Here is a 26,877-nt window from a genome sequence, read left to right on the forward strand (position 1 = left end):
ATGAATAAATGTAGGTTCATTCTACAGGTTTTTTTTTATTTTAGAGAAAACATTTTATAAGTTGTGAATGTGTCACTGATGCATTTGATAGAATCAAATATTGTTTCAAAAAAAAAAGATACAAAATTCATTATCTATAGTTCCAACAAAAATTCAGAATAATTATAAATGATACATGGCTGCAGTACATTTCAACTCTGTAAAGTTTGTCATATACACATGAACCAGGTACAGTTGTAATAAATATACAAACACTATTTATTATTATGACCAGAAATAATACTGTATTTGTCCTCCAAATATATCTAAAGAACAAGCTAAAACCTACATGTACATATGTATATGTGTATATCAGAACATATACAATACAATTTTACCAATTAACCTACAATGTAAATCCAAGGATTTATAAGTTAGAAGGATTCGTGTCTGTCTCTTTACACTACTAAACACCACGCGAGACGCTTATGAACCGGGAATAAAAACCGTTTTTCTCAACAAATACTTGTCTCATCGAGTCATGAACCGGGAATAAAAACCGTTTTTCTCAACAAATACTTGTCTCATCGAGTCAAACGAAACACCAATGTAAAGTAAATAAAATTTCACAACGTTTATAACTTGCTTTAAAGATGGAAGATGTAGAAGAAATGTCTTAAACTATCGTTAAAAAAATACGACCGCTCATGAAATGGCAGCACGCTTCAGAAAGTAAGACGGTAACCCTCGCGGTAACCCTCGCACCCCCCCCCCCCCCCCCATGCTACATCAAAGGCTGCGGCGGCGGATATCAAAGGAAATCAGTCGTCGCCCAACGTCACGGTCAGTGCACAAACACAAAAGCGCCTGCGCTGTCTTTGCCCAAAACCCAGTGTGACTTATCCTTCTCATATACGTCCTTGGTAAATCCTATATACAATGTATGTGTATAACACTACCAGAACATGTACAGAACAAAAATTTACAAATTAAAAATCTATAAATATATACATCAGAACTGTATGAATTGACCGGTAGCATAATATTATAGATTAATTGAAACAAATCTTAGCTTGATAATGCACTAGCGGTTACATTCTAACTGTACATGCATTACAACGGTACATTTTATAAATATACAGGGCATTCATTACCCCTAAAGAGGCCCCACGAAAGAACCGCTATTTACCCCAGGGTTACGTTTTACGTGATTGGGGAACAGGTATGAAACATGTGACCATATGTGACCACTCATTTATGAAAAAATATTGCTAGGGACTATTTACATAATGATCAAAATACGAAGACTCACTCACTACAGGGGCGGATTTAGGTTTTGAGGTTAGAGGGGGCGTGGGACAAAGCAAATCAGGCGAGGGGTCTGGGGGCCGCCTAGGCCCCCAGAAGCTCTCGAATAAATGATGCAAAATCCTGCATTCTGAGGATTTCATGAACACATTTTCCAGAAAATAATTGAAGCCATTTAAGGATGTTTTTTTTTATGGTTTTCGTGTCAAGTGTCATATTTTTTTATTTGAAGTTTTGATTTATTTTTTTTACTTACAGAATTGCAATATCAAAATCTTAATATTTATATATGGACATAAAGCAAAGAAGAGCGGGGGTCTGGGTGGGGGCCGCCTAGGCCCCCAGAAGCCCTCGAATAAATGTACACTTTTTCCAAAAAATAATTGAAGCCGTGTAAAAATGTTCGTTTATTATTTTTGACGTCTAATGTCATATTTTGAATATAAAGTTACAGAATTGCACTGCTTAAAGTCTGAATATCTATTCATAGAGGCACGAAGCAAAGAAAAGGATGGGGGTCTGGGGGCCGCCTAGAACGAATATACGTACCCGGCCTACTATGCCTTTAGGCCGGGTACGAATTGGTCCCTATGTATCGTAGTGGAGCACTGCCTCCGAAAATCACTCGGGTACAGTTTTTCATACTTTTTTGGAGGTTTTGAAGTAATAGAGAACAATTGTAGATCTAAAGAAGACACCATTTTCAGTCTAATCGCCTATTGAAGGTTTTTATAGGACTAATGAAAGTGTATGTGAACTTTTTTTAACGATATAAGCTTTTACTTTTATACATTATCTGTCAGATTAGATAATTCATTGCCCCTAACTTACACAATCTTCATAATTCGTGTATTGGACAACGAAAGAAAAGAATGCTATTGGTCTTGTCTATGGCCATACGGTGCCAGGAACCATTGCTATCACCCTGTTTTCTAATAGGGAGACTTTTATCATGTGCATTAATTTTTCAACATCGTTTGCCTATCTTATAACATTATCGTTAAGATATGTTTTTATTGAAACAAAAAAGGAAGGCATCTGGCCATGGGGTGCACCCAGACCCTAAAAGCTCTCATTTTCTGTCGCATTCCACTTTTTTCTTTACACACATTTTCTTAGGACAAATAAAAGGCTTATAGAAGCATTCGGCGTCAGTATTGATCTTGTAACTGGCGTTTTGAAAGTACGCACACATTTGTGAATTGATAGTCGGATTTAATACAGGACTTTAATGCTGATGCAAAAATGTGTAATATATCATTTACAACCTGGAAAACGAAGGGCATGACATATAGTCAACCAGCGAAGACTCATGGCCAGCTACAATTCCTTCCACCCACCCCTCCCCCTTTTCTTTTATTGCTAAGGATATCGAGATATAACCTATCAATATTGAATATTAATGACAATAAATTATCTAATATATTGGGATTTTATCGGGGTTTTTTTTTTTTTGGAAAAAGTAAATACTTGAAGGGATTTACATTGTACCTTTTAAGCGATGGAGATAAAACCTTAACTTACATGAAAAAAAAATATATAATTATTCCATTATGCCTGGATACAAGTATGTTCATGCATGTATGTACCACAAAGTCGAATACATTTAGATTTTAAAATGATAACATCAAACGGTAAAGGTAGGAAATGGAGCTTTCTGTCTAATTCTCACTCTTTATCTAATATTCCTTATTTTTTTCCCTTTCTCTCTCTTTTTTTTCTTTCTTCCTTCTTTTCCTTCCTTCCCCTCTTTCTTTTTCCCTTCTTTTTCCTTTTTCTTTTTCTTTTCTCTCTCCTATTTTAGGGGGGGCGTACGCCGGGTCCGCCCCCCCTTGGATCCGCGCCTGCACTATCAGCTGAGCAGGGAGTACCGGGTAGTAGGCCTAGATACGTACAGAAGCGGTACGGAGCCGCGTGCTCGTTTGAACTGTTCTCTTCACTATAACAAGTTGTATTAACACTCTCCATGCGTCGTAATGTTTACCGAGTCAGTTGTTGGGATTGTCGCTGCTCCATTGCCTTTCCTTTCGCATTTTAGGTGAGTCAGTTGGTTGTTTTGGCGGAAACCTTTTGGTTCAAAACTACGATAGCCATGTTTTGTTTACTACGGAGAGTGGTGGATGTTGTGCATGCGTTAAGATTGAACTGCACTCATAGCCGGTCGGGAGGACTTTTAGGATTCCCATAGATATTATTATTTTCTTCGCATGTACAGCGATTTTGACGGAAAGTTTTATTTTTCTAATTCATAAGAAATTATACCGGATATATTAATACCAGTTTTACCGATTTTACAGTCACTTGCCCGACTATTCGCTTTAACGATTTAGTCCCTTTAATGTCATTTAATTAAAATTCAAATATTAAATTTAATATAAACTGCTGTTACATTAATTACATTATACAATATTGTAATAATAACGTGTGCATTTTACATGTAGTCATTAAAAAAACTCGGGTCGGAGAGTTGTCTGCCATTAGCTCGGGCTCGGCTCGGGTAAACAGCGAGATCGGCGAGACAGGTCAACGAGGTTACAAAAAAGCAGAATTCGTTATGAAATAATTTGATATTGATGTTGAAATTTATACTTATCATAACAGCTATGTTTACTTGTTGTTTGAATTAAAACAATTCTTCTCAAAAAGCATAGATTTAAAATAATTTGGGAAAATCGTAAAATGTCACGCTCCATTGCGGGCTACATGGTTTGGTTTAGCCCCCTGAAAAGTGATAAAGGTCGATTTATGAAATTTACATTAATTTCATGAAATATGAATTATATGAATAGATAACAAATAGCTCAAAGATTCTTTTTGCCAAAAATTATTTTAATACGTGCTATTTAGGAGGAGAAAAACGAAAATGACCAAAGCTCGGGCTCGGGTTTTAAGCTCGGGCTCGGGGCGGGCTATATGGTTTAGCCCCCACCGTAAGAAAGGGGTGGAGGTGATTTCGTGTACGCCGTCCCCGATACCGTACTTCACAGAGATCGTTAGCATTGGCAGCTTTAAAGGATAATAAGGTAACACATGTTCCATCTGCAAGAACGTTTATAGTGGAAGGCTCACAAGGTAGTAAGTATGCCGTTCAGCTTCATCCAAAAGAAACATGTCAGTGTCCATCAATAGGTACTTGTTATCATATAATAGCCGCTAAGTTAAGTATAGGAATAGACGACGACGCAGGTAAGAGAAAACTTCATATGACCCAACTTAGACGTAATGCTAGGAAGAAACCCGATAAGAAAGCAGGTAGAAAAAGACCGCAACCATGCGACATTGAGAAAGATGATATCGTTCCGGCACCAGACAGTAAGTTAACAAAAATAGATTCGATATTAGTATCTTCAACCCCCTGTACAACATTAGCGTCTCCGGTAAAACTTACTTCTATCCATGACATTTCAGATATAGGTACTCCAAAAAAAAACCTAGGTCTAAATTATCCCTGTCACGTAAAAGATTGTCTAATATTGTAGAGGAAAACGATGTGCCGCCAATAGATGTAAGTGAAACAGAACCCGTAAATATTTTAGATAAACTAGATAGTGAAATTGATATACAAATTAAACAAGATATCAGTGGTCAACCTGTAGGTAGTTGCAATAAAAAAAAGAAGTAGGTTATCATTACCAAAAAGACACAAGGTTAAGGTTAGCGAGTTAATGTTAGATCTTTCTGACGATAGGCCAACACTAATTAAACCAGCAGTAACCGAAACAAAACGTATCTGGATGGATAACGGTAAAAGTACTGTCACAGGGTGAATGACAATGAGGAGACGACACCGAAATTCTGTTACTGAATCTTTTATTTACGATAATTTAGCACTGTCTTTCCTGGTCTATTATCAAGGAATTATCCACAATACATAAGTCCAAGAATATACATTACACACAAAAGTCCTCAAGTACAGTATAGGTAAAATTAATCATCCAATATGGTAACGATACGTTGTCCAAATTAACTACAGTATTTTACGTGAGACGGTCACTACTGTGATCCGAAATCTAACATAATTTTCTAAAACATTCGTATTTATACAAAATTAACACAATTGACAACATACAGCATAAAACTATTTCCATTGGTCAAACAACCAATCAAGTGGGAGTGGTTAACCCTGTACCGTTTACCCCTAGAGCTGGACAAGTTATTGACATGTCTAAACAATTAATACGTCTGGCAGGTTTATTTCATATTCTTAATTACCCCTAAGCAACTCTAACACTACGAGTATACACAATAGCCCTAATTACTGCGAATGTGTGAACATTTCTCATCTGCCAGCGTTTAATCTCTTCAACTCTACTTCCCACAAAATACCGGATAGATCTACGTTCATGAAAATGTTTTAATTGTATATCATTAACTCATTAATATATAATATCACATAAATCAATGAAACCTAAATGTGACCCTTGTCACACTTGCCCACCGTTAAAATCTTGTTTGCTCCTGCAAACTTTTCTGAATCCGAGTCCAACGTTTTGACATATTATGAAAAAATAGAATGAAAATATAGTAATATTACTGAATGTCCATGGAAGGTCCAAAGTCGAAAGAGTTATTCACATTAGTTCTTTATTAAAGTTGTTACCGGTACCGTCCGCGTGACTGACCGCCCCGTCGCTGTTGTCGACCACGTCCGCGGGGATTGTCCCTTTTGGGGACCTCACATGACCGGTCCTGAAGACGGTTTGCGGATACTGCTGCTGCTGCACCATATGATGTACCCGAATGTTGTCGGGTTTCTTTTTCCTCATAAAAGTTAATTCGATCTTGCAGCCTTTGAATACATTCATCTTTTTCCTTAATGTGATGAGCCTGTGCAGTGACGATATTTGTTTGAAAATGAAACGAGTCTTCGAGTTTTTGACTTTCGGTTTTCACCACATCAAGAGTTCTTTTATCAAGGTCGTGGATGCTTTGGAGTTCGGTGTATTTGGTTAAACAATTACGTAGTTTGTCATTAAGGTCTTTATTTTCTTTTTCGAGAAATGCACACCGTTTTGATACAATCAAAATTTTGGATATCATAGATTGATGAACGTCCTTATTACGATCAACTGATGCACACGGGAAGTCTTCGTCTGACAAAGAGGCGAAAGGAAGAATACCTTGAAGACGCTGGCGTTGTCTGTAGGTCTGAATCCTTTTCTTATCGCGGCGTCGTTTGGAGCTGGACTTGGTGCGTACATGTAGTTGTTGGTTTCCGTCCTGGTTGATGCTGGTGATGTTGTGAATGACTCGTTTTTGGAAGCCACTGGGTTTCGTATGGAAACATAGTCTTGCATAGTGTCCTATGCGTCCACAAGTGTAGCAGTGGGACTGTTTGGCAGGACACACACTCAAGTGTCCTTGTGTAAAAATCCCTCCACACTTTGTACAAGATCCATTCACAAAAGTTTTAACACCACTGTATTGCACAACTCCATGTCTCCTGTGAGCCTGATCCATTGTTGTAGAAACCTGGGGAATATCCTCTTCAATCGCTTTGCTTTTCGGAGAGTACGAAGATCGGTCTGCAGCTAAAAAGTGCAGAAACCGGTTCTCACACCAAATTGTCACAGGGTGAATGACAATGAGGAGACGACACCGAAATTCTGTTACTGAATCTTTTATTTACGATAATTTAGCACTGTCTTTCCTGGTCTATTATCAAGGAATTATCCACAATACATAAGTCCAAGAATATACATTACACACAAAAGTCCTCAAGTACAGTATAGGTAAAATTAATCATCCAATATGGTAACGATACGTTGTCCAAATTAACTACAGTATTTTACGTGAGACGGTCACTACTGTGATCCGAAATCTAACATAATTTTCTAAAACATTCGTATTTATACAAAATTAACACAATTGACAACATACAGCATAAAACTATTTCCATTGGTCAAACAACCAATCAAGTGGGAGTGGTTAACCCTGTACCGTTTACCCCTAGAGCTGGACAAGTTATTGACATGTCTAAACAATTAATACGTCTGGCAGGTTTATTTCATATTCTTAATTACCCCTAAGCAACTCTAACACTACGAGTATACACAATAGCCCTAATTACTGCGAATGTGTGAACATTTCTCATCTGCCAGCGTTTAATCTCTTCAACTCTACTTCCCACAAAATACCGGATAGATCTACGTTCATGAAAATGTTTTAATTGTATATCATTAACTCATTAATATATAATATCACATAAATCAATGAAACCTAAATGTGACCCTTTTCATAGTACCATAAGTTTTAAAGAGAAAAATGATATTTTAATGGATAAAAAACTGTGCGGAAACACAATGTGCTATGTTCAAGATTTATTACAAAAACAATTTCCAAGTATAGGCGGAATGCAGGATACAGGTTATGTTCCAGTGTTAAAAAACAATAGGTGGGATTACGCTTTAAAAATGAAACCGAACATATTGCCAGCAGCACAAATTCATCATACAGGGGAGGATCATTGGGTAGTTTCAGTAAAAGAGAACGACGATGGGGATGTTTATTTACTTGATAGTTAAGTAGGTAATGTAAAACAAAAGGGTCATTTGCCAGCTTCACTAGAAATGCAGATTTCATTAGCGTATGGGGAAGATAGGAAATCAGTTAAAACTATTGTTCCAAATATCCAGCAACAAACTAATGGGGTAGATTGTGGGGTTTTCGCTATTGCAAACTTAGTTGAATACTGCTTTAACGGTTATAATGGGTTACAAGAAGCAAATTATGATACAGACTGTATGAGACAACATCTAGTTAATTGCATTTCAGAAGGGGTTTTCTTAAAATTTCCTAAGAAACAAATTAAATCCAGAAAGAAAAAAACAAATTCCAAATTTAGTCTTCGACATCTTTATGGATTGTGAGGCAAATGGTTGTTATCTCTCCAATGTTTTCGACAATATGGTTACGTGTGATGCAGGTTGTAACAGATGGTTCCACAATAGATGCGTTTCTGACGATTCCAACTTGCATTTTTCTAGGGATAGCTTTATTTGGAAATGTAGCAAATGTACCTAATCACACTCTTAGTAAAGCAAAACAGCTCGTAATAAAATAAATAAAACAATTAAGGATTAACCTTTTACTTTGTTACAGATACAGAAACAGTGGCAATATTGTAAAATATTTATAAATAAACGTCAAATAACGTAATATTGTAATAAGTTAGTTATTGAATAAATATTTCAAAATAAGTAGGACGATATAACATAAAAATAAAATAAAAATGGACTCATAGTAGAACCACGTCCTAATACAGTGTATATGGCCAAGAGTTCTACAATCAATTAGAGTTAGCTCCCGTGGTACGGGTTCGGGGATCTTGAGACTGCTTGTACGCCATCGCCGTGATACATGATAAAGGCAAGATTTTGCATATGTAACTACTGAAATCTTTAAAATTCCTTTGCAATATCAATCATATATGCATAATTGATTACAAGAATACAACAAATATTATGAAAAGCCTTTAAATAGCTAGTATGCATCAAAATTAATGAAATTTCACGGTTGATTGCGGCGTACAAGAAATCACCTCTTGAAAAACGAATATTTGCAATTATGAGAAAAATAAAGCAAATTGTACGTTGATATTTGACACAGTGATGTAAAATTCGATTCCAAATCTAACCGTACCACAATTATTATCGTAGCTTGTTTTATTGTCGAGTAATCTGTAATAAACATAATTCCTGGTACGGGGATCGGGTACGGTATCGGGGACGGCGTACACGAAATCACCTCCACCTAAGAAAGGTACTGTATGCTTGTCAACGGAATATGGCGGACGACGCTAAATCTGTACCATTTGTATTGAAATGTAATGTTTGTGGGTCGAGCTCCTCTCTTAAAAGGTGTTCACGCTGTAAGCAGGTCGTGTATTGTAGCAGGGAACATCAACTGAAAGACTGGTCGGCACACAAGTTGTCATGTCAGGTAACGTTAGGCCAAAATAGGCCGAAGTCAAACATGTGTGAGGTCATCACGTTATCAAGCTGTCGGCATGCACAATCAACGAGGAGCATCAATGATGAGATCGGCCCAACAAATGAAACTCCACAACATCCATGGCACCAACAACATAATGTGAACGAAGATGAAACTAGCAGTATTACAAACCCGAATGAGAAGTATAACGTTGAGACGTCCAGAAATGTTGATAATAATACAATGTGTCAAGGAAACAAAGACGTTCGAATTAAGACTGACAAGGAAACAAGATTCGCATTAGAGTCGAATAGAACAAAACACGAAGACGATATTTTATGTGAATATACGCCATTTGACAAGAGACCGTTAATTGAACGTCATTTTGGGAAACCTAAATCTAAAAACATAAGAAATCTGGCTATGTTTGTTATGGACAATCTGAATAACAATAACTTTTGTGTGGTCGATTCGCTGTTTGAAGACCACCATTTAGATAGAGTATTAGCAGAAATCAAGAGTCTGGATGCCAAGTCTCAATTAAAAACTGGAAAATTGGCTGGAGGTCGAACTAGTGATGACAATAATCAGAAAGAGTTGAGGGCTGAAATTCGGAGTGATCGGATGGCATGGGTCGATCGGAATCAAGAAGACATCCCACAGATTGGTAGAGCTGTGGAGCGTCTCGATTCTATAATGACTGATCTGAACTCGCTCTTCGAGGACAAGGACTGTTTCATCAACAGCAGGACCAAGGTCTGGAACTATAACTATGATCATCTTTTTCTGAGTTTAACCATGAAAATGTTATTTCCCCATAACATCATGAACATACCTTTTACATGTATTTTATGAAACACACATAAATTAAAGCTACATTATACATAATGTAAAGTTGGAGGCACATTATATAATTATACAGTTAGGTGAATTATCATGCTAATATTATATTGTCTGCTGCCTTGCATTGCAGTATAGAATTTGTGATTTGATGTTTTTATTTGATATCTTGATACAAAAAAAAACAAAAACAAAATGGACCAGTGTTTTTCCCCAATAAAATCCACAGGTAATGGTGACATGCTACCCTGGGGAGGGGACCTGCTATAGACGACACGTGGATAACCCTACCAAGGACGGACGGCGGATCACATGTATCCTGTACCTTAACCGGGACTGGAATGTCCAGGTAAACTTTTCGAGTTCCCTTTTGTCATACATCACTTTTTAAACAAAATATAAGGCCACACCAATTTGAAAAATAGTTCTTCGGAATTTGGGGGGGGGGGGGGGGGGGGGGGGGGGCGAGAGGGTGTTTTTTTTGTTTTGTTTGGTTTTTTTTTAATTTCCATTTTCCCAAAAAAATGGGGCGAGTGGTATCAAAATTGAGAATATGATGTATACAAACATTAAAGATGCTCCACCGTCGACAGAGCATAAATGATATTCATCATTTGAACAACAATTGGTGTTTAATCGTGTATATATATGCCTAATTAACACAAAAAATAATATGAAATAATTTGTTTCGGCTTTGGTGCATGCGTAATCAGTTCTTCATTCCATATAGGATATAGTGCCACGGAATTTTTTCGGGATGCAATTAATTATTTTTCATATTTTAAACTTTAAGTAAAATTAGAAGCTCAAACTTTTCAATGGTGGTAATGGTGTAAAGTAAGTAACTTTTGTAACTGAAGAAAAATACTAAATCGTCTGCTCCTGTCTATGACAGTGAAAAAATACCATTTGTCAGCGGTGGAGCATCTTTAACACAAGGCTAAATCTATTATATTTGAGTTTTATTTACATGCAGGTTGTAGTATACTATTTTATGTTTTGAGAGTCAAAAGATAAGATATGAATAAAATTTTTGGCCTCTGTTCTATTGAAATGAGGAAAAAAACGGTATAAAGCTAGTATATTAATAATCCGAAACAAAAGGCCAAAATAAATTCAAAGTAAAATCAAAATCATTTCTATGGAATATGTATTCAGCCACTATAGGGCCTTCTTCAGTCCGAAATAACACTAACACAACGTGTTTGTCTACATGTTTGTTTACATCTATTGTGTGCAGGTACGAAATGTCTCGGCCCGTTTGATGTATAAGGCGGGTTATTTCGACCCCGTGTTTTTTAGTACATGCAATGTTTAAGATAGTTGTGTAGAATTAAACTAACACTGAATCAACTATTACATGTGCATAGTTTAAACAGTAGAACATAATCACAAAAAACTTTATGAAATATGACTTGTTGTGTTTTGTTTTGCCATAATGTACATGTCAACTGATGATTTGGTATTTGTGGGGGTATAAAATGAATGGACTATTGTTTGTAATCACAACCGTGCAATGTCGTGTGTGAGTCAGACCAGCTTATTGAATATGTGTTTCGGTGTGTGTAAAAATGGTAAAGATGTATCATTGGTGTCACTGTTGATAAATGTCGAAAAATGGGGTTTGAAATCAAGTATTGTAAGTGAGGGAACTGAAACTAAGGTACAAACTTACACTAAGGTTCTGTAGACAAAGTGCTTAATATGTATATGGGAAGGGACAAATCAAATTGCAGAATGGATGTGAATATCAACCTATACATGAAATGATTCCTATGGAAAAGTGTACATGGTTGATATTAAAGTGTACAGTGGATCATGATAATGACCATGGTTGACACATGTATCACCATGTTGATGTGGTCCTTGAAATGGCCATGGTGTTGTTGTGCAAAACCTGTAATTGTCCTGATGTGAACAAATTGAATTTGTTTAAGGTACAATGTTGTGTATGTCATGAATGCATGAATGTGTGATGAATGGGTTTGTAATGGTCATGATACACTGGGTACAAAGTGTTCATGAATACTGTGAAATTGTGTGTTAACACTGTGTGATGAACCTCTTGAATTGTCAATAATGTTTCGATGCTGTGGTGATTAATTTCAATCATGTTTGTATGAAATGTGTTCTGGAATTTATGTGGTGTGGTGAATATGGCAGGTTCTCAAATTTAATGTACAATTGTTTTCAACAGATGAGGTGGATGGTTGTGGAATTGTCACAAAAATGTGTGGTACCCCATCTGAAATGGGCGGGGTCATGTGAAGTTGTGTAACAGATTTATCATTGGTAATACGAGATTGAAATCCTCTAAGTTGTAATTGAAGTTTGAAAATTGACCACCAAATTTAATTGGATGGAATTTTCACGGAAAGTGATACAATGTGTTATATGTGTGAGGATTATGATGAGTCTTGTGATTGGCGCAAATAATGACAATTTGCATTGTTTAATGTAATGTGGTGTGGGTGTGTGTACAATTGTGTTGTGAATGTATCATGGTGTTGACAAATGACTTGTGATTGGTTCAAATTTTTGTGATGTGGTGAAAGGTAATGCTGTCATGATGTGGTTGAATGATGGTATGTGTGGTGTGGTGATGGAGGGTGTGGTGGGTAATGGTGTGTATTGATACTTGTATTGAAAAAAATTGTTTGTGAGTGAATCATTGTATATGACCTGTTCATTATGTGTGTGTGACATTATGGTTGTGATGTGTTCTTGATACCAAATGGTTGGCAAGTGTGTTGTTGATGTCTGGTGTAAAATTGTGGTCAAGATGTGTTGATGTGGTGGTGGTGTGAATGATGTGTGTGTTGGTGTTGTACTTCTGGGCTGTGGATGTGTGGTTGTGTGTTTGCTTAGATTGTTGAGATGTGTGTGGTGGTTGGTGGTGGTGGTTTTGGGTTGGGGGGTGGGTGGTGGGTGGGTGGTGTGTTGCTGTGTTTGTGCATTGTGTTCGGAAATTTGTGGTTGTGTGTTGGTGGTGTGTTAATAGGTGTGGGGGGATGTTTGATTGGTGTTTTGTGGAGAGTTATGATGTGTTTTGGGAGGTTAGGTGTGGTTGGGCGTTGTGGTTTGGGGCTGGTTGTGTAGTGATGTGTGTTGGGTTGGGCTCTTCGCTGTTTGTGTGTAGTGTGTGTTGCTGTTTTGGTAGTGTGGTGCGGATGGCTTGGTTTGGTGTGTTTGTTGCTGGTATTGTGGATTGTTGTTTGATGTGTCGTGGGAAGGACTTGTTTTATTGTTGTAGTGTTGTGATGGGTTGTGTCTGGTTGTTTTGGTCTGTTTGTTGTAGTGTTTGGGATATGTGTTTGTTTGGTGTGTGTGTGAATGTGTGGTGAGTGGAGGCTAGTGGTTTGTATGTATGCTGGTGTCTGGATTGTGGTGTGTTTGATGTTGGTGTGCTGTGATGTGGTGTGGTGTGTTTGTTGGTGTGGTGTGTGGATATGTGTATGGTGTGTTTAGTGTGTGTATCGTGTGGTTTGGATCTGGTGTGTGTGAGTGGATGTTGTGTGTGAGTGTTGTGTGTGGTGCTGGTGTGGTTGGTGGTGTGTTTGGTGTGTATATGGGTGTTGTGTTTTGTTTTGTGGGATTGTGTTGTGGGTGGTGCTGGTGTGTGTGGTGTTGTGTAAGGTGTGGTTGGTGTGGATTGTATGTTTGTGATGTTGGTGTTTGTTGTGTGTGGTGGGTGTGAGTTTGGTTGTCTGTGATTTTGGTTATTGTGTGGTGTGTTGTGTGGTGATGTGTGGTGTTGTGGCTGTTTGGTGTTTGTGTGTGGTGGTTTGGGTGGTTAGGTGGTGGATTGTGACGTGTGGTGTTTGGTGTGGTTGTATTGTTGGTTGTGTGATGTGTGATGCTGTTGATGTGGTGTGTGTGTGATGTGTTTGTGTTGTGTTTGATTTGGTGGTGTGTTGTTGTGGTGTGGTGGTGTGTTGTATCTGTGGTATGTGTTGTGTATTGGTGTGCTGTGGTTGTGTGTGTATGTGGTGTGTTGTGTGGTGTGGTGTGTTGAATGGTGTTTGGTGATGTAATGTGTTGTTGATGTGATGGTGTGTTGTGGTGTGTTTGTAATGGTGTGTGTGTTTGTGTTGTGGTGCAAGTGGTGTTGGTGTGTGTGGTGAATGTGTGTTGTGATGTGTGTTGTGGTGTGGTTGTGTTTTGTGGTGTGTTTGTGATGTGTGTGTGGTTGTTGGTGTGTTGTGGGTGTTGTGTGGGTTAGTGTGATGTGTGTGGGTGTTGGTTTGTGGCTGGTGGGTTGTGTTTATGTGTTGTGTTGGATGTTGTGTTTGGTGGTGTTATGTTGGTTTGTGCAATTTGTGTCGATTGTGTGTGTTGTGATTGTGATTGTTTGGTGTGTGATTGTTTGTGAATGTTGTTGGTGTGATGTGTGTGATGTGGTGTTGTTGTGTTTGTTGTTTGTGTGGTGTTGTGGTGAATGGTTGTGTGTGTATGTGTGTGGTGTGGATGTTTGTGTGGTGTGTTTTGTTTGTGTGGTGTGTGTGTGTGTATTGTTGTGGTTTTGGTGTGTGTGGTTGTGTTGTGGTGTGATGTGTTGTGTGTGTGTGATGTTGTGGGTGGTTGGTTGTTGTGTGTGTTGTTGTGGTGGTGTGGTGGTGGTTGGTGGTTGTGGTGTGGTTGTGTTGTTTGTGGGGTGTTGTGTTGGTGTGTGTTGGGGTGTGTGTGTGTGGTGGGTGTGTGTGTGTTTGTGTGTTGGTGGTGTGTTGTGTGTGTGTGGTGTGGTGGTTGTGTTGGTGTGTGTGTGTTGTTGTGATTGTTGTTGTGTGGTGTGTGTGGTGTGATGTGTGTGTTGTGTGTTGTATTGTTGTGGTTGTTGTGGTGTTTTGTGTGTGATGTGTGGTGTGATGTGGTGTTTGTGTGGGTGTGTGTTGGTGTGGTGTTTGTGGTGTGTGTGTTGTTGGTTGGTGTGTGTGGTGTGTGTTGTGTGGTGTGTGGTGTGTGTGTTTGTGTGTGTGGTGTGGTGTGTGTGTGGTGTGGTTTGTGTTGTTGTGTTGGGGTGTGTGTGTGTGTGTGTGTGTGTGTGTGGTGTGGTGTTTGTGTGTGGGGTGTGTGTGTGTGTGGTGGTGGTGTGTTGTGGTGTGTGGTGGTTGGGTGTGGTGGTGTGTGGTGTGTTGTGTTGTGTGTGGGTGTGTTTGTGTTGTGGTGTGTGGTGTGTGTGTTGTTGTGTGTGTTGTTTGGTGTGTTGTGGTGTGGTGGGTGGTGTGTGTGGTGTGTGTTTGTTGTGTGTGTGTTGTGGTGTGTGTGGTGTGTGTGTGGGTTGTGTGTGTGTGTGGGTGTGTGTTGGTGTGTGTGTGTGTGGTGTTGTTGTTGTGTGTGGTGTGTGTGTGGGTGTGGTGTGTGTGTGTGTGTGTGTGTGTGTTGGTGGTGTGGTGTGGGTGTGTGTGTGTGGTGTGGTGTGTGATGTGTTGTGGTGTGGGGTGGTGTGTGTGGTGGTGTGTGGTGTGTTGTGGTGTGTGGTGTGTGTGTGTGTGGTGTGTGTGGTGTGTGTGTGTTGTGTGTGGTGTGTGTGGTGGTGTGTTTGTGTGTGGTTGTGGTGGTGTGGTGTGTGTGGTGGTGGGTGTGTGTGTGTGGTGTGTTGTGTGTGTTGGGTGTGTGGTGTGTGTGGTGTGGTGGTGGTGTGTGGTGGTGTGTGTTGTGTGTGTGTTGTGGTGTGGTGATGTGTGTTTGTGTGTGTGTGTTGGTGGGGGTGTGGTGTGTGTGTTGTGGTGTGTGGTTGGTGTGTGTTGTGTTTGTGTGTGTGTGGTGTGTGTGTGTTGGTGTGTGGTGTTTGTGGTGGTTGTGTGTGGTTGTGTGTTTGTGTGTGGTGTGTGTGTGGTGTGTTGTTTGTTGTGGTGGTGGTGTGGTGGGTGTGTTGGTGTGTGTGTGGTGTGGTGTGGTGTGGTGTGTGTGGGTGGTTGTGTGTGGTGTGTGTGGTGTTGGTGTGTTGTGTGGTTGGTGTGGTGTGTGTGGTGTGGTTGATGTTGGTGTGGTGTGGTGTGTGTGTGTGTGGTGGGTGGGGTGTGTTGTTGTGTGGTGTGGTGGTTGTGTGTGGTGTGGTTTGGTTTGTGTGGTGTGTGGGTGTGTTGGTGTGTGTGGTGTGGTGTGGTGTGTGTGGTGTTTGGTGTGTGTTGTGGTGGTGTGTGTGTGTGGTTGTGTGTGTTGTGTGGGTTGTGTGTGGTGTGTGGTGTGTGTGTGTGTTGTGTGTGTGTGTGTGTTGGTGTGGTGTGGGTGGGTGGTGTGTGTGGTGTTGTGTGTGTGGTGTGTGGTGTGTGTGTGTGTGGTGTGTGTGTGTGTGTGTGTGTTGTGTGTGTGTGTTGGTGTGGTGTGTGTGTGTGTGTGTTGTGGTGTTGTGTTGTGTGTTGTGTGTGGTGTTGGTGTGTTGTGGGTGTGTTGTGTTGTGGTGTGTGTGTGTGTGTGTGTGTGGGGTGGTGGTGTGTGTGGTGTTGTGTGTTGTGTGTGTGGTGTGGTTTGTGGTGTGTGTTTGTGTGTGGTGTGTGTGTTGTGTGTGGTGGTGTTGTTGTTGTGTGTGTGGTGTGGTTGTTTTGTGTGTTGTGGTGGTTGTGTGTTGGTGGGTGTGTGTGTTGTGTGTGGTGTGTGGTGTTGTTGGTGTGGGTGTGTGTGTGTGTGTGTGTTGGTGTGTGTTGGTGGTGGTGTTGTGTTGTGTGTGGTGTGGTGTGTGTTGTGTGTGTGTGTGTGTGTGGTGTGGTGTGGTTGTGGGGTGTGTGTTTGTTGTGTGTGTGTGTTGTGGGGGTTGTGTGGATGTGTGTGTGTGTGTGTGTTGTGTGGTGTGTGGTGGTGTGGTGTGTTGTGTGTTGTTGGTGTGGTGTGTGGTGGTGTGTGTGTGTGTGGTGGGGTGTGTGGGTGGTGTGTTGTGTGTGTGTGGTGTGTGTGTGTGTGTGTGTGTGTGTGGTGTGTGGGTTGTGTGTGTGTGGTGTGTTGTGTGTTTGGTGGTGTGTTGTGGTTTGGTGTTGTGTGTGTGTTGTTGGTGGTGTTGTGTGGTGTGGTGTGTGTGTGGTGTGTGTGTGGTGTGTGTGTGTGGGTGTGTGTGGTGTGTGTGTGTGTGTGTGTTGGTGTGGTGTGGGTGTGGTGTGTGTGGTGGTGGTGTGGTGTGTGTTGTTGTGTGTGTGTGTGGTGTGTGGGGGTTGGTGTTGTGTGTGTGGTGTGTGTTGTGGTGGTGGTGTGTGTGTGTGTGTGTGTGTGGTTTGTTGTGGTGGGTGTGTGTGTTGTGTTGTGGGTGTTGGTGTGTGTGTGGTGTGTGTGTGTGTGTTGTGGGTGTGTGTGTGTGTGGGTTTGGTGTGTGTGTGGTGTTGTGAGTTGTTGGTGTGTGTGTGTTGTGTGTGTGTGGTGTGTGTTTGGTGTGGTGTGTGTGTGTGTGTGTGTGTGGTGTGGTGTGTTGGGTGGTTGTGTGTGTGTGTGTGTGTGGTGTGTGTGTGTGTGTGTGTGTTTGTGGTGGTGTGTGTGTGTGTGTGTGTGTGGTTGTTGTGTGTGTGTGTGTGTGTGTGTGTGTGTGTGGTGTGTGTGTTGGTGTTGTGGTGTGGGTGTTGTGGTGGTGTGTGGTGTGGTGTGTGTGGTGTGTGTGGTGTGGTGGTTGTGTGGTGTGTGTGTGTGTTTGTGGTGTGTGGTGGTTGGGTGTGTGTTGTGGGTTTGTTGTGTGTGTTGTGTGGTGTGGTGTGTGTTGTGGTGTGTGTGTGTGGGTGGGTGTGTGGTGTGGTGTGGGGTGTGTGTGTGTGTGTGTGTGTGTGTGTGTGGTGTGTGTGGTGTTGTTGTGGGTGGTGTGTGGTGTTGTGTGTTTGTGTTGGTGGTGTGTGTGGTGTGTGGTGTGTGGGGTGTGTGTGTTTGTGTGTGTGTGTGTGGTGGGTGTGTGTTGGTTGGTGTGTGTGTGTGTGGTGTGTGTGTGTGTGTGTGTGTGTGTGTGTGTTGTGGTGGGTGTGATGTGTGTGTGTTGTGTTGTGTGTGTGTGTTGTGGTGTGTGTGTGTGTGTGTGTGTTGTGTGTGTGTGTGTGGTGTGAATGGTATGTGTGGTGGTGTGTGGTTGTGGTGGTGGTGTGTTGGTGGTGTGTGTTGGTGTGTGTGTGGTGTGTGTGTTGTTGTGTGTGTGTGTGTTGTGTGGTGTTGTGGTGGTGGTGTGTGGTGGTGTGTGTGGTGTGTGTTTGTGTGGTGTGTGTGTGTGTTGGTGTGGGTGGTGTGTGTTGTTTGTGTGTGTTGTGGGTTGTGTGTGTGTTGTGGGTGTTTGGTGTGTGTGTGTTGTGTGTTGTGTTTGGTGTTTTGTGTGTTGTTTGTGTGTGTGGTGTGTGTGTGTTGTGTGTGTGTGTGTGTTTTGTGGTGTGGTGTGGTGGTGGTGTGTGTGTGTGTGTGTGGTGTGTGGTGTGTGGTGGTGTGTGTGTGTTTGGTGTGTTGGTGGTGTTGGTGTGTGTGTGTTGGTGTTGGTTTGTGTGTTGTGTTGTGGTGGGGTGTTGTTGTGTGTGTGGGGTGTGGTGTGTGTTGTGGTGTGGTGTGGGTGTGTTGGTGGTGTGTTGTGTGTGTGTGATGGTGTGTGTGTGTGGTGTGTGGTGTGTGTGTGTGGTGTGGGTTGGTGTGGGTGTGTGTGGTGTGTGTGTGGTGTGTGTGTGGTGTGTGTGGTGGTGTGTGTGTGGTGTGTGTGTGTGGTTGTGTGTGTTTGTGTGTGTGGGGTGTTGTGTTGGTGTTGTGTGTGTGTGTTGTGTGTGGTGGTGTGTGTGTGTGTGTGTGTGTGGTGTGTGTGTGTGTTGTGTGTGGTTGTGTTTGTGTGTGGGTGTGTGTGTGTGTGTGTGTGTGGTGTGTGTTTGTGTGTGTTGTGTGTTGTGGGTGTGTGTTGTGTGTGTTGTGTGTGTGTGTGGTGTTGTGTGTGGTGTTGGTGGGTGTGTGTGTGTGGTGTGGTGGTTTGTGTGTGTGTGGTTGTGTGTGTTGTGTGTGTGTTTGTGTGTGTGTGGTGTTGGTGTGGTGTGTTGTGTGTGTGTGTGTGTGGTGTGTTGTGTTGGTGTGTGTGTTGGTGTGTGTGGTGGTGTTTGTGTGTTGGTGTGTTGTGTGTGGGTGTGGTGTGGTGTGTGTGTGTGGTGTGTGTGTGTTTGTGTGTGTGTTGTGTGTGTGTTGTGTTGGTGGTGTGGTGTGTGTGTGGTGTGTGGTTTGGTGTGTGTGGTGTGTGGTGGTGTGTGTGGTGTTGTGTGGTGTTGGTTGTGGTGGTGTTGTTGTGTGGTGTGTGTGGTGTTTTGGTGGTGTGTGTGTGTGTGTGGTGGTGTGGTGTGTGTGTGTGTGTGTGTGTGTTGTGTTTGTGTGTTGTGGGTTGTTGTGTTGTTGTGTGATGTGTTGTGTGTGTGGTGTGTGTGTGTGTGTTGGTGTGTGTGTATTGTGTGGTTGTGTGTGTGTGTGTGGTGTTTTGGTGTGGTTGTGTGTGTTGTTGTGTGTGTGTGTGTGTGGTTGTGTGTGTGTGTGGTGTGTGTGTGGTGTGTGTTGTTTGTGTGTGTGTGTGTTGTGTGGTGTGTGTGTGTGTTGTGGTGTGTGTTGGTGTGTGTGTGTGTGTTGTGTGTGTGGTGTGTGGTGGTGGTGTGGTGTTGTTGGTGTGGTGTGGGGTGTGTGGTGTGTGGTGTGTGTGGTTGGGTGTATGTGGGTGTGTTGGTGTGTGGTTGGTGTTGTGGTGTGTGTGTGTGTGGTGTGGTGTGTGTGTTGTTGGGTGTGTGTGTGTGTGTGGTGTTGTGGTGTGTGTGTGTGTGTGTTGTGTGTGGTGTGTGTGTTGGTGTTGTGTGTGTGTTGTGTGGTGTGTGTTGTGTGTGTGGTGTGGTGTGTGGTGTGTGTGTGTGTTGTGGTGGTTGTGGTGTGTGTGTTGTGTGTTTGTGTGTGTGTGTGGTGATGGGTGTGGTGTTTTGTGTGTGTGTGTTGTGTGTGTGTGTGTGTGTGGTGTGTGGTGTGGGTTGTGTGTGTGTGTGGTGTGTGGTTTGTGTGGTGTTGTGTGGTGTGTGTGTGTGTTGTGTGTGTGTGTGTGTGTGTGTGGTGTGGTGTGGTGTGTGTGGGTGTTGTGTGTTGGTGTGTGTGTGGTGTGTGTGGGTGTGTTGTGTGTGTGTGTGGTGTGTGTGTGTGGTGTGTGTGGTGTGTGTGGTGTGTTGTTGTGGTGGTGTGTGTGTGTGTGTGTGTGTGTTGTGGTTGTTTTGTTGTGTGTGTGTGTGGTTGTGTGTGGTGTGTGTGTGTGTGTGTGGTGGTGTGGTGTGTGTGTGTGTGTGTGTGTGTGTGTTGGTGTGGTGTTGTGTGTGTTGTGGTGTGGTGTTGTGTGGTGTGTGTGTTGTGTGGTGTGTGGTGTGGTGGTTGTTGTGTGGTGTTGGTGTTGTTGTTGTTGTGTGTGTGGTGGTGTGTGGTGTGTGTGTGTGGGGTGTGGTGTGGTGTTGTGTGTGGTTGGTGTTGTGGTGTGGTGTGTGTTGGTGTGTGGTGTGTGTGTTTGTGTGTGGTGTGTGTTGTGTGTGTGTGTGGTGTGTGTTGTTTGTGTTTGTGTGTGTGTTTGTGTGTGGTGTTGTGGTGTGTGTTTGTGTGTGTGTGTGGTGTGGTGTGTGTGTGTGTGTTGTGTGGGTGTTGTGTGTGGTGTGGTGTGTTTGGTGTGTGTGTGTGGGTGTGTGTTGTGTGTGTGTGGTGTGGTGTGGTGTGTGTGTGTGTTGTGGTGTGTGTGTGGTGTGGTGTTGTGGGTGTGTGTGTGTGTGTGTGTGTGTGTGTGTGGATTGTGGTTGTGTGTGTGTGTGTGTGTGTGTGTGTGTGTGTGGTGGTGGTGTGGTGTTGTGTGTGTGGTGTTTGTGTGTGTGGTGTTGGTTGTGTGTGGTTTGTGTGTGTGTGTGGTGTTGTGGTGTGTGTGGTGTGTGTGTGTGTGTGGTGGTGTGTGTGTGTTGTGTGTGTTGTGGTTGGTGTGGGTTGGTGTGTGTTGTGTGTGTGGTTTGTGTGTGTGGTGTGTGTGTGTGTTGGTATGGTGTGTGTGTGATGTGTGTGTGTGTGTGTGTGTTGTGGTTGTGTGGTGTGTGGTTTGGTGTGTGGTTGTGTGTTGTGTTGTGTGGGTGGTGTGTGTGTGTGGTGTTGTGGTGTGGTGAATTGTATGTGTGATGTGGTGTGGTGTATGGTATGACTATGGTGTGGTTTGGGTAGGTGTTTTGTCGGTAAGGTGTGTTTGTGTGAGAATGTGAATGTGTGTGATGTGTGTGTGTGAAGGTGTGGTGTGGTAAATGGTATGGTGTGGTGTTGTTGGTGGTGGTATGGTGTTGTTGTGGTGTGGAATGGTGGAATGTTATGTTGTGTGTGTAGTAAATTGTATGGAGTGTGTGTGTGTGTGGGTTGGTGAATGTATTATGTGTAGTGTGTATGAATGGTAAGGTGTGATGGTGCTGGTGTGGATATGCGTTGTTGTGTGGTATGTGTGTGTGTGAATGTGTGTGGATGTGGTGTATGATGTGGTGTAATGGTGGTGTGTGTGTGAAGTGTGTGTGATGTGGTGAATACTATGGTATGTGTGGTGTTGAATGGTGTGGTGTGAGGTAAATGGTGTATCGGTGTGAAGTAGTATATGGTGTGTTGTGTGAATGTGTTTGCTGGGAGTGGGTGTAGTGTATGGTCTATGGTATGATGTGCGTGAAATGGTGTGTGTGTGGTGGGTGTTGGTGTGTGTGTGGTTGTGGTGTGGTGTGTGTGTGTGGTGTTGTTGTGTGTGTATGGTGTGTGTGTTGGTGTGTGTGTGGTTGTGTTGTGTGTGTGTGTGTGTGGTGTGTGTGTGTGTGTGTGTGTGTTGGTGTGTGTGTGTGTTGTGTGTGTGTTGTGTGTGTGGTGTGTGTGTGTGTGTGGTGTGATTGGGTTGTGTGGTTGTGGTGTTGTTGTGGTGTTGTGTTGTGTGTTGTGTGTGTGTGTGGGTTGTTGTGTGTTGTGTGTGGTGTGTTGTGTTGTGTTGTGGTTGTGTGTGTGTGGTGTGGTGGTGTTGTGTGGTGTGTGTTGTTGTGGTGTGTGTGGGTTGTTGTGGTGTTTTGGTGTGGTGTGTGTGTGGTGTTGTGTTGTGTTGGTGTGTTGTGGTGTTGTGGTGTGTGTGGTGTGTTGGTGTGTGTGTGTGGTGTGTGTGTGGTGTGGTTGTGGTGTGGTGTGTGTGTGGTGTTGTGGTGTGTTGTTGGTGTGTGTGTATTGTGTGTTGGTGTGGTGTGGTGTTGTGTGGTTGTGTGTGGGTTGTGTGGGTGTTGTGTGTGTGTGTGTGTGGTGGTGTTGGTGTGTTGTGTGTGTGTGGTGTGTGTGGTGTGTGTGTGTGTGTGTGTGTTGTGGTGTTGGTGTTGTGTGTGTGTGTGTGGTGTGGTGTGTGTGTGTGTGTTTGTGGTTGTGTGGTGTGGTTTGGTGGTGTGTGTTGTGTTGTGTGTGTGTGGTGTGGTGTGGTGTGTGTGATGTGTGGGTGGTGTGTTTGTGTGTTTGTGTGTGTGTGTGTGATGTGTGTGTGTGGTGGTGTGTGTGTGTGGTGGTGTGTGTGTTGTGTGTGGTGTGTGTGGTGTGTTGGTTTGGTGTGGTGTGGTGGTGTGTTGTTTGTGTTGTGTGTGTGGTTGGTTTGTGTGTGTGTGTGTGTGTGTGTGTGGTGTGTGTGTGTGTGTGTGTGTGTGTGGTGTGGTTATGTGTGTGTGATGTATTGTGGTGAATGGTGTTGTGGTGAATGTGTGTCCAATGGTGAATGGTGTGTGGTGTGTGTGTGTGTCAGTGTGTGTGAATGGTGTGAAGTGATGTGTTGTGGTGTGATGTGTGTGTGTAGTTGTAGTGGTGTGTGACTGGTGAATGGTTGGTGTGGTGTGTCGTGTCATGTGGTATGGTGTGTGTGTGATGTGGTGTGGTTGGTGTGATGTGACTGTGGTGTGTGTGGTGAATGGTGTGGTGTGATGTGTGTGAATACTATGGTGGTATGGTGTTGTGTGTGTGATGTGTAATGTGATGAATGGTGTGTGTGTGTGAATGTGTGTGGTGTGGGTGAATGGTGTGGTGTGATGTCGGTGAATGTTGTGTGGTGTGTGAATGGTGTGGGTGTGATGAATATGTTGTGTGGTGTGTGTGGTGAAATGTGTTGTGTATGTGTGGTAGTGTGTGTGTTGTTGTACTGTGTGTGTGTGTGTGTGTGTTGTGGTTGTAGTGAATGTATGGTGTGATTGTGAATGGTGTGTGTGTGAAATGATTGTATGGTGTGATGTGGTGTGTGTATGGTATGGTGTGGTATGGTGAAGGTTGTGTGTAAGGTGTGTTGTGGTTGAATGGCATGGTGTGATGTGGTGAATGGTAAGGTTGTGGTGTGGTAAATGGTGTATGGTGTGGTTTGGTGAATGTATGGTGTTGTGTGGTGTGGATGTGGTGAATGTTATGTTGTGGTGTGGTAAATTGTTGTGGTGAATGTGTGGTGTGGTGGTGAATGGTATTATGTGATGTGGTGAATGGTAGGTGTGATGTGGTGAATGGTGTTGTGTGGTGTGATGTGTGTGAATGGTGTAGATGTGGTGTATGATGTGTGTTAATGTGTGTGTGTGGTGTGAATGAAGTGTTGTGATGTGTGAATACTATGGTTGGTGGTGTGTGGTGAATGTGTGTGTGATGTGTGTAAATGGTAATGGGTGTGTGTGGTGAATGTTGTGATGATGTGTGTGATGAATGGTGTGGTGTGGTGTGTGTATGTATGATGTGTGAATGATGTGAGTGATAATGGTAAGGTGTGTTGAATGGTGTGGTGTGGTGAATGGTATGGTGTGGATGTGGTTAATGGTGTGGGTGTGATGAATGGTGTGGTGTGTGAATGGTCTATGGTATGGTGTGGTGAAATGTGATGTGATGAATGGTAATGGTGTGTTGAATGTGGTGTGGTGTGGTGGTGTATGGTGTGTGGTGTGGTGATAATGGTGTGGTGGTGTGATGAATGGTGTGATGTGATGAAATGTGTTGTGTGTTGAATGTGTGGTGTGTGTGGTGAATGGTGTGTGATGTGTGATGAATGGTGTGTGGTGTGATGAATGGTGTGGTGGTGTGAATGATATGTGATGTGTGAGTGAATGGTGTGATGTGATGAATGTGTGATGTGATGAATGTGTGGTGTGATGTGATGAATGGTGTGTGATGTGTGAATGAATGTGTGTGAATGTGATGTGATGGTTGATGTGGTGAATCGTTGTGGTGTGATGTAGTGATACTATGTGTGGTGTGGTAAATGGTGTGATGTGCTGAATGGTGTGATGTGATGAATGGTTGGTGTGGTGAATGGTGAATGGTGTGGTAGTGTGATGTTGTGAATACTATGGTAGTGGTGTGGTGAGGATGTGATGTGATGAATGGTAAGGTGTGCTGAATGGTGTGGTGTGGTGAATGGTATGGTGTGAGTGTGGTAGATGGTGTGAGTGGTGTATTTAGTGGTGAATGGCGTGAGTGGTGAATGGTGTGGTGAATGGTGTGTTATGGTGTGGTTTGGTGTGGTTCGGTGAATGGTCTAGTGTGGTGTGTGTTGTGGTGTGGTGTGCTGATGGTGATGTGTTGTGTTAAGTGGTGAGATGTGTGTGATGAAATGGTGTAAGGTGGTGATTGTGGTGTGATGTGATGAATGGTGTGTGTTGTGATGTAGTGAAAGACTGATGTATGGTGTGGTGAATGTTGTGTGTGATGAATGGTATGGTGTGTTGTGGTGTGGTGTGGTGTGGTATGGTGTGATGTGGTTAAATGATGTGGGTGATGAATGTTTGTGGTGTGTGAATGTGTATGGTGTGTGTGTGGTGTGGTGATGAATTGGTAGTGGTGTGGTGTGGTGAAATGGTGGTGTGTGGTGTGAATGGTGTGGGTGGTGTGGTGTGGATGTGTGAATTGGTATGGTGTGGTGTGTGTGTGGTAATATTGTATGGTGTTGTGTGGTGTGGGTTTGTGAATGTATGATGTGATGTTGGTGAATGGTAAGGTATGGGTTGTGTGTGATGTGGGTGAATGGTAAGGTATGTGTTGTGTGTGTGTGTGATGTGGTGAATGTATGGTGTGGATGGTGAATGTGTGTGGTGTGTGTGAATGGTGTGGTGTGTGTAATTGGTATGGTGTGGTTGTGTGTTAAATGGTATGGTGTGATGTGTTGAATGGTGTGTGTGTGTGATGAATGGTGTTGTGATGTGGTAATGGTTGTGGATGTGATGAATGGTGTGGTGTGTGATGGTGTGGTTTGAATGGTGTGATGTGATGAATGGTGTGGTGTGATGTGGTGAATGGTGTGGATTGGTGAATGATGTGGTGAATGGTGTGGTGTGGTGTATGAAGTGTTGTGATGTGGTGAATACTATGGTGTAGTGTGGTGTGGTGAATGGCGTGAGTGGTGACTGTTGTCAGTGGTGAATGGTGTGATGTGGTGAATGGTATGGTGTGGTTTGGTGTGGTGTGGTGAATGATCTAGTGTGGTGAGTATTGTGTGTGTGGTGTGGTGTGCTGAATGGTGATGTGTGTTGTGTTAAGTGGTGTGAGTTGTTTGGTGTGGGGTGGTGAATAGTATGGTGTGATGTGATAGATGGTGTGTTGTTTTGTGGTGTGGTGAAGTGGTGGATTGTGTGCGTGTGGTGTGATGGTGTGGTGTGTGTGTGTGTGTGTGTGTGGTCGTGTCGTGTCGTGTGATGAATGGCGTGGTGTGTTGTGGTGTGGTGTGGTGAAGTGTGGATTCAGTGCAGTGTGGTGTGGTGTGGTGCCGTGTCATGTCGTGTGGTGAATGGTGTAGTGTGGTGAGTGTTGTTTGGTGTGCTGAATGGTGATGTGTTGTGTGTTGAGTGGTGTGAGTTGTGTGTGTGTGTGGTGTGCTGAATAGGATGGTTTGATGTGGTGAATGGTATGGTTTGGTGTGGTGAATGATGTCAGTAGTGAATGGTGTCTTGTGTTTGGTGGTGTGGTATGTGTGTTGTTGGTGTGGTGAATGGTTTGGTGTGGTGAATGGTGTAGTGTGGTGAATGGTGTGATGTGGTAACGTGAATGGTGTGATGTGGTGTGGGGAATGGTGTGATGTGGTGTGGGAAGTGGTGTGATGTGGTGTGGGGAATGGTGAATGGTGCGGTGTGGTTAATTCAATGGGTGTTGTACTGTTGTGTGATCGCACTGGGCACATTGACCATTGTGTGATGTGAGCTGTAAATATTTGTTACTTTTAACTTAAAAGAAGACAGCTATGTGTAATTTTCTATTGGAGGATATCGGTGGCAAACAACCATGTGTAATTTTCTATTGGAGGATATTGGTGACAAACAACCATGTGTAATTTTCTATTGGAGGATATCGGTGGCAAACAACCATGTGTAATTTTCTATTGGAGGATATCGGTGGCAAACAACCATGTGTAATTTTCTATTGGAGGATATTGGTGACAAACAACCATGTGTAATTTTCTATTGGACGATATTGGTGACAAACAACCATGTGTAATTTTCTATTGGACGATATCGGTGGCAAGCTGATACAAGTTCCAGATAAAAATTTGTTAATTCCCTACAATAAAATACCTTCAGATTTGAAATAGCTTTCATACTTTTTGAGTTATAGTTTTTGTGTTTTTAGGTTTTACGTCATGGCGGCCATTTTGGATTTTTTGACCAGCTTAATTTTGATCATGGAACACCTTCAGATGCATATCTTAAACATTCTGAATTAATTTTTAGCTCACCTGGCCCGAAGGGCCGGTGAGCTTATGTCATGGCGCAGCGTCCGTAGTCAATCTGTCCGTGGGGGAAGGGGAACAGAGTTTATATAAATTTAAGCTCTGACCCCCCCAGGGGTAGGAGGGGCGTGGCCCAATAGGGGATAGAGGTAAATCCTTTAAATCACTACTAGTCA

At 42.7% G+C, this 26,877-nt stretch overlaps 1 protein-coding gene across 4 annotated transcripts in view; it reads left to right on the plus strand.

Annotated features, from left to right (window-relative positions):
* The first annotated feature begins 8,688 nt into the window (after positions 1–8,688).
* Positions 8,689–26,877, plus strand: part of LOC138319211 (egl nine homolog 1-like) — a 34,801-nt gene continuing 16,612 nt past the window's right edge. The window contains exons 1-3 of one of the 4 annotated variants that reach the window (XM_069262194.1): positions 8,689–9,975; positions 10,289–10,408; positions 26,237–26,569. In XM_069262194.1, coding sequence (XP_069118295.1) covers positions 9,073–9,975; positions 10,289–10,408; positions 26,237–26,305 — 1,092 coding nt within the window. In that variant the 5' untranslated portion in view covers positions 8,689–9,072 and the 3' untranslated portion in view covers positions 26,306–26,569. Of the gene's footprint in view, positions 9,976–10,288; positions 10,409–26,236; positions 26,570–26,877 lie in introns of those variants that run through there. The other 3 variants (XM_069262195.1, XM_069262192.1, XR_011207972.1) reach the window with 3 other exon arrangements.

Source organism: Argopecten irradians, chromosome 3 (assembly GCF_041381155.1).
Source record: "Argopecten irradians isolate NY chromosome 3, Ai_NY, whole genome shotgun sequence".
In the NCBI taxonomy this organism is placed as follows: Eukaryota; Metazoa; Mollusca; class Bivalvia; order Pectinida; family Pectinidae; genus Argopecten; species Argopecten irradians.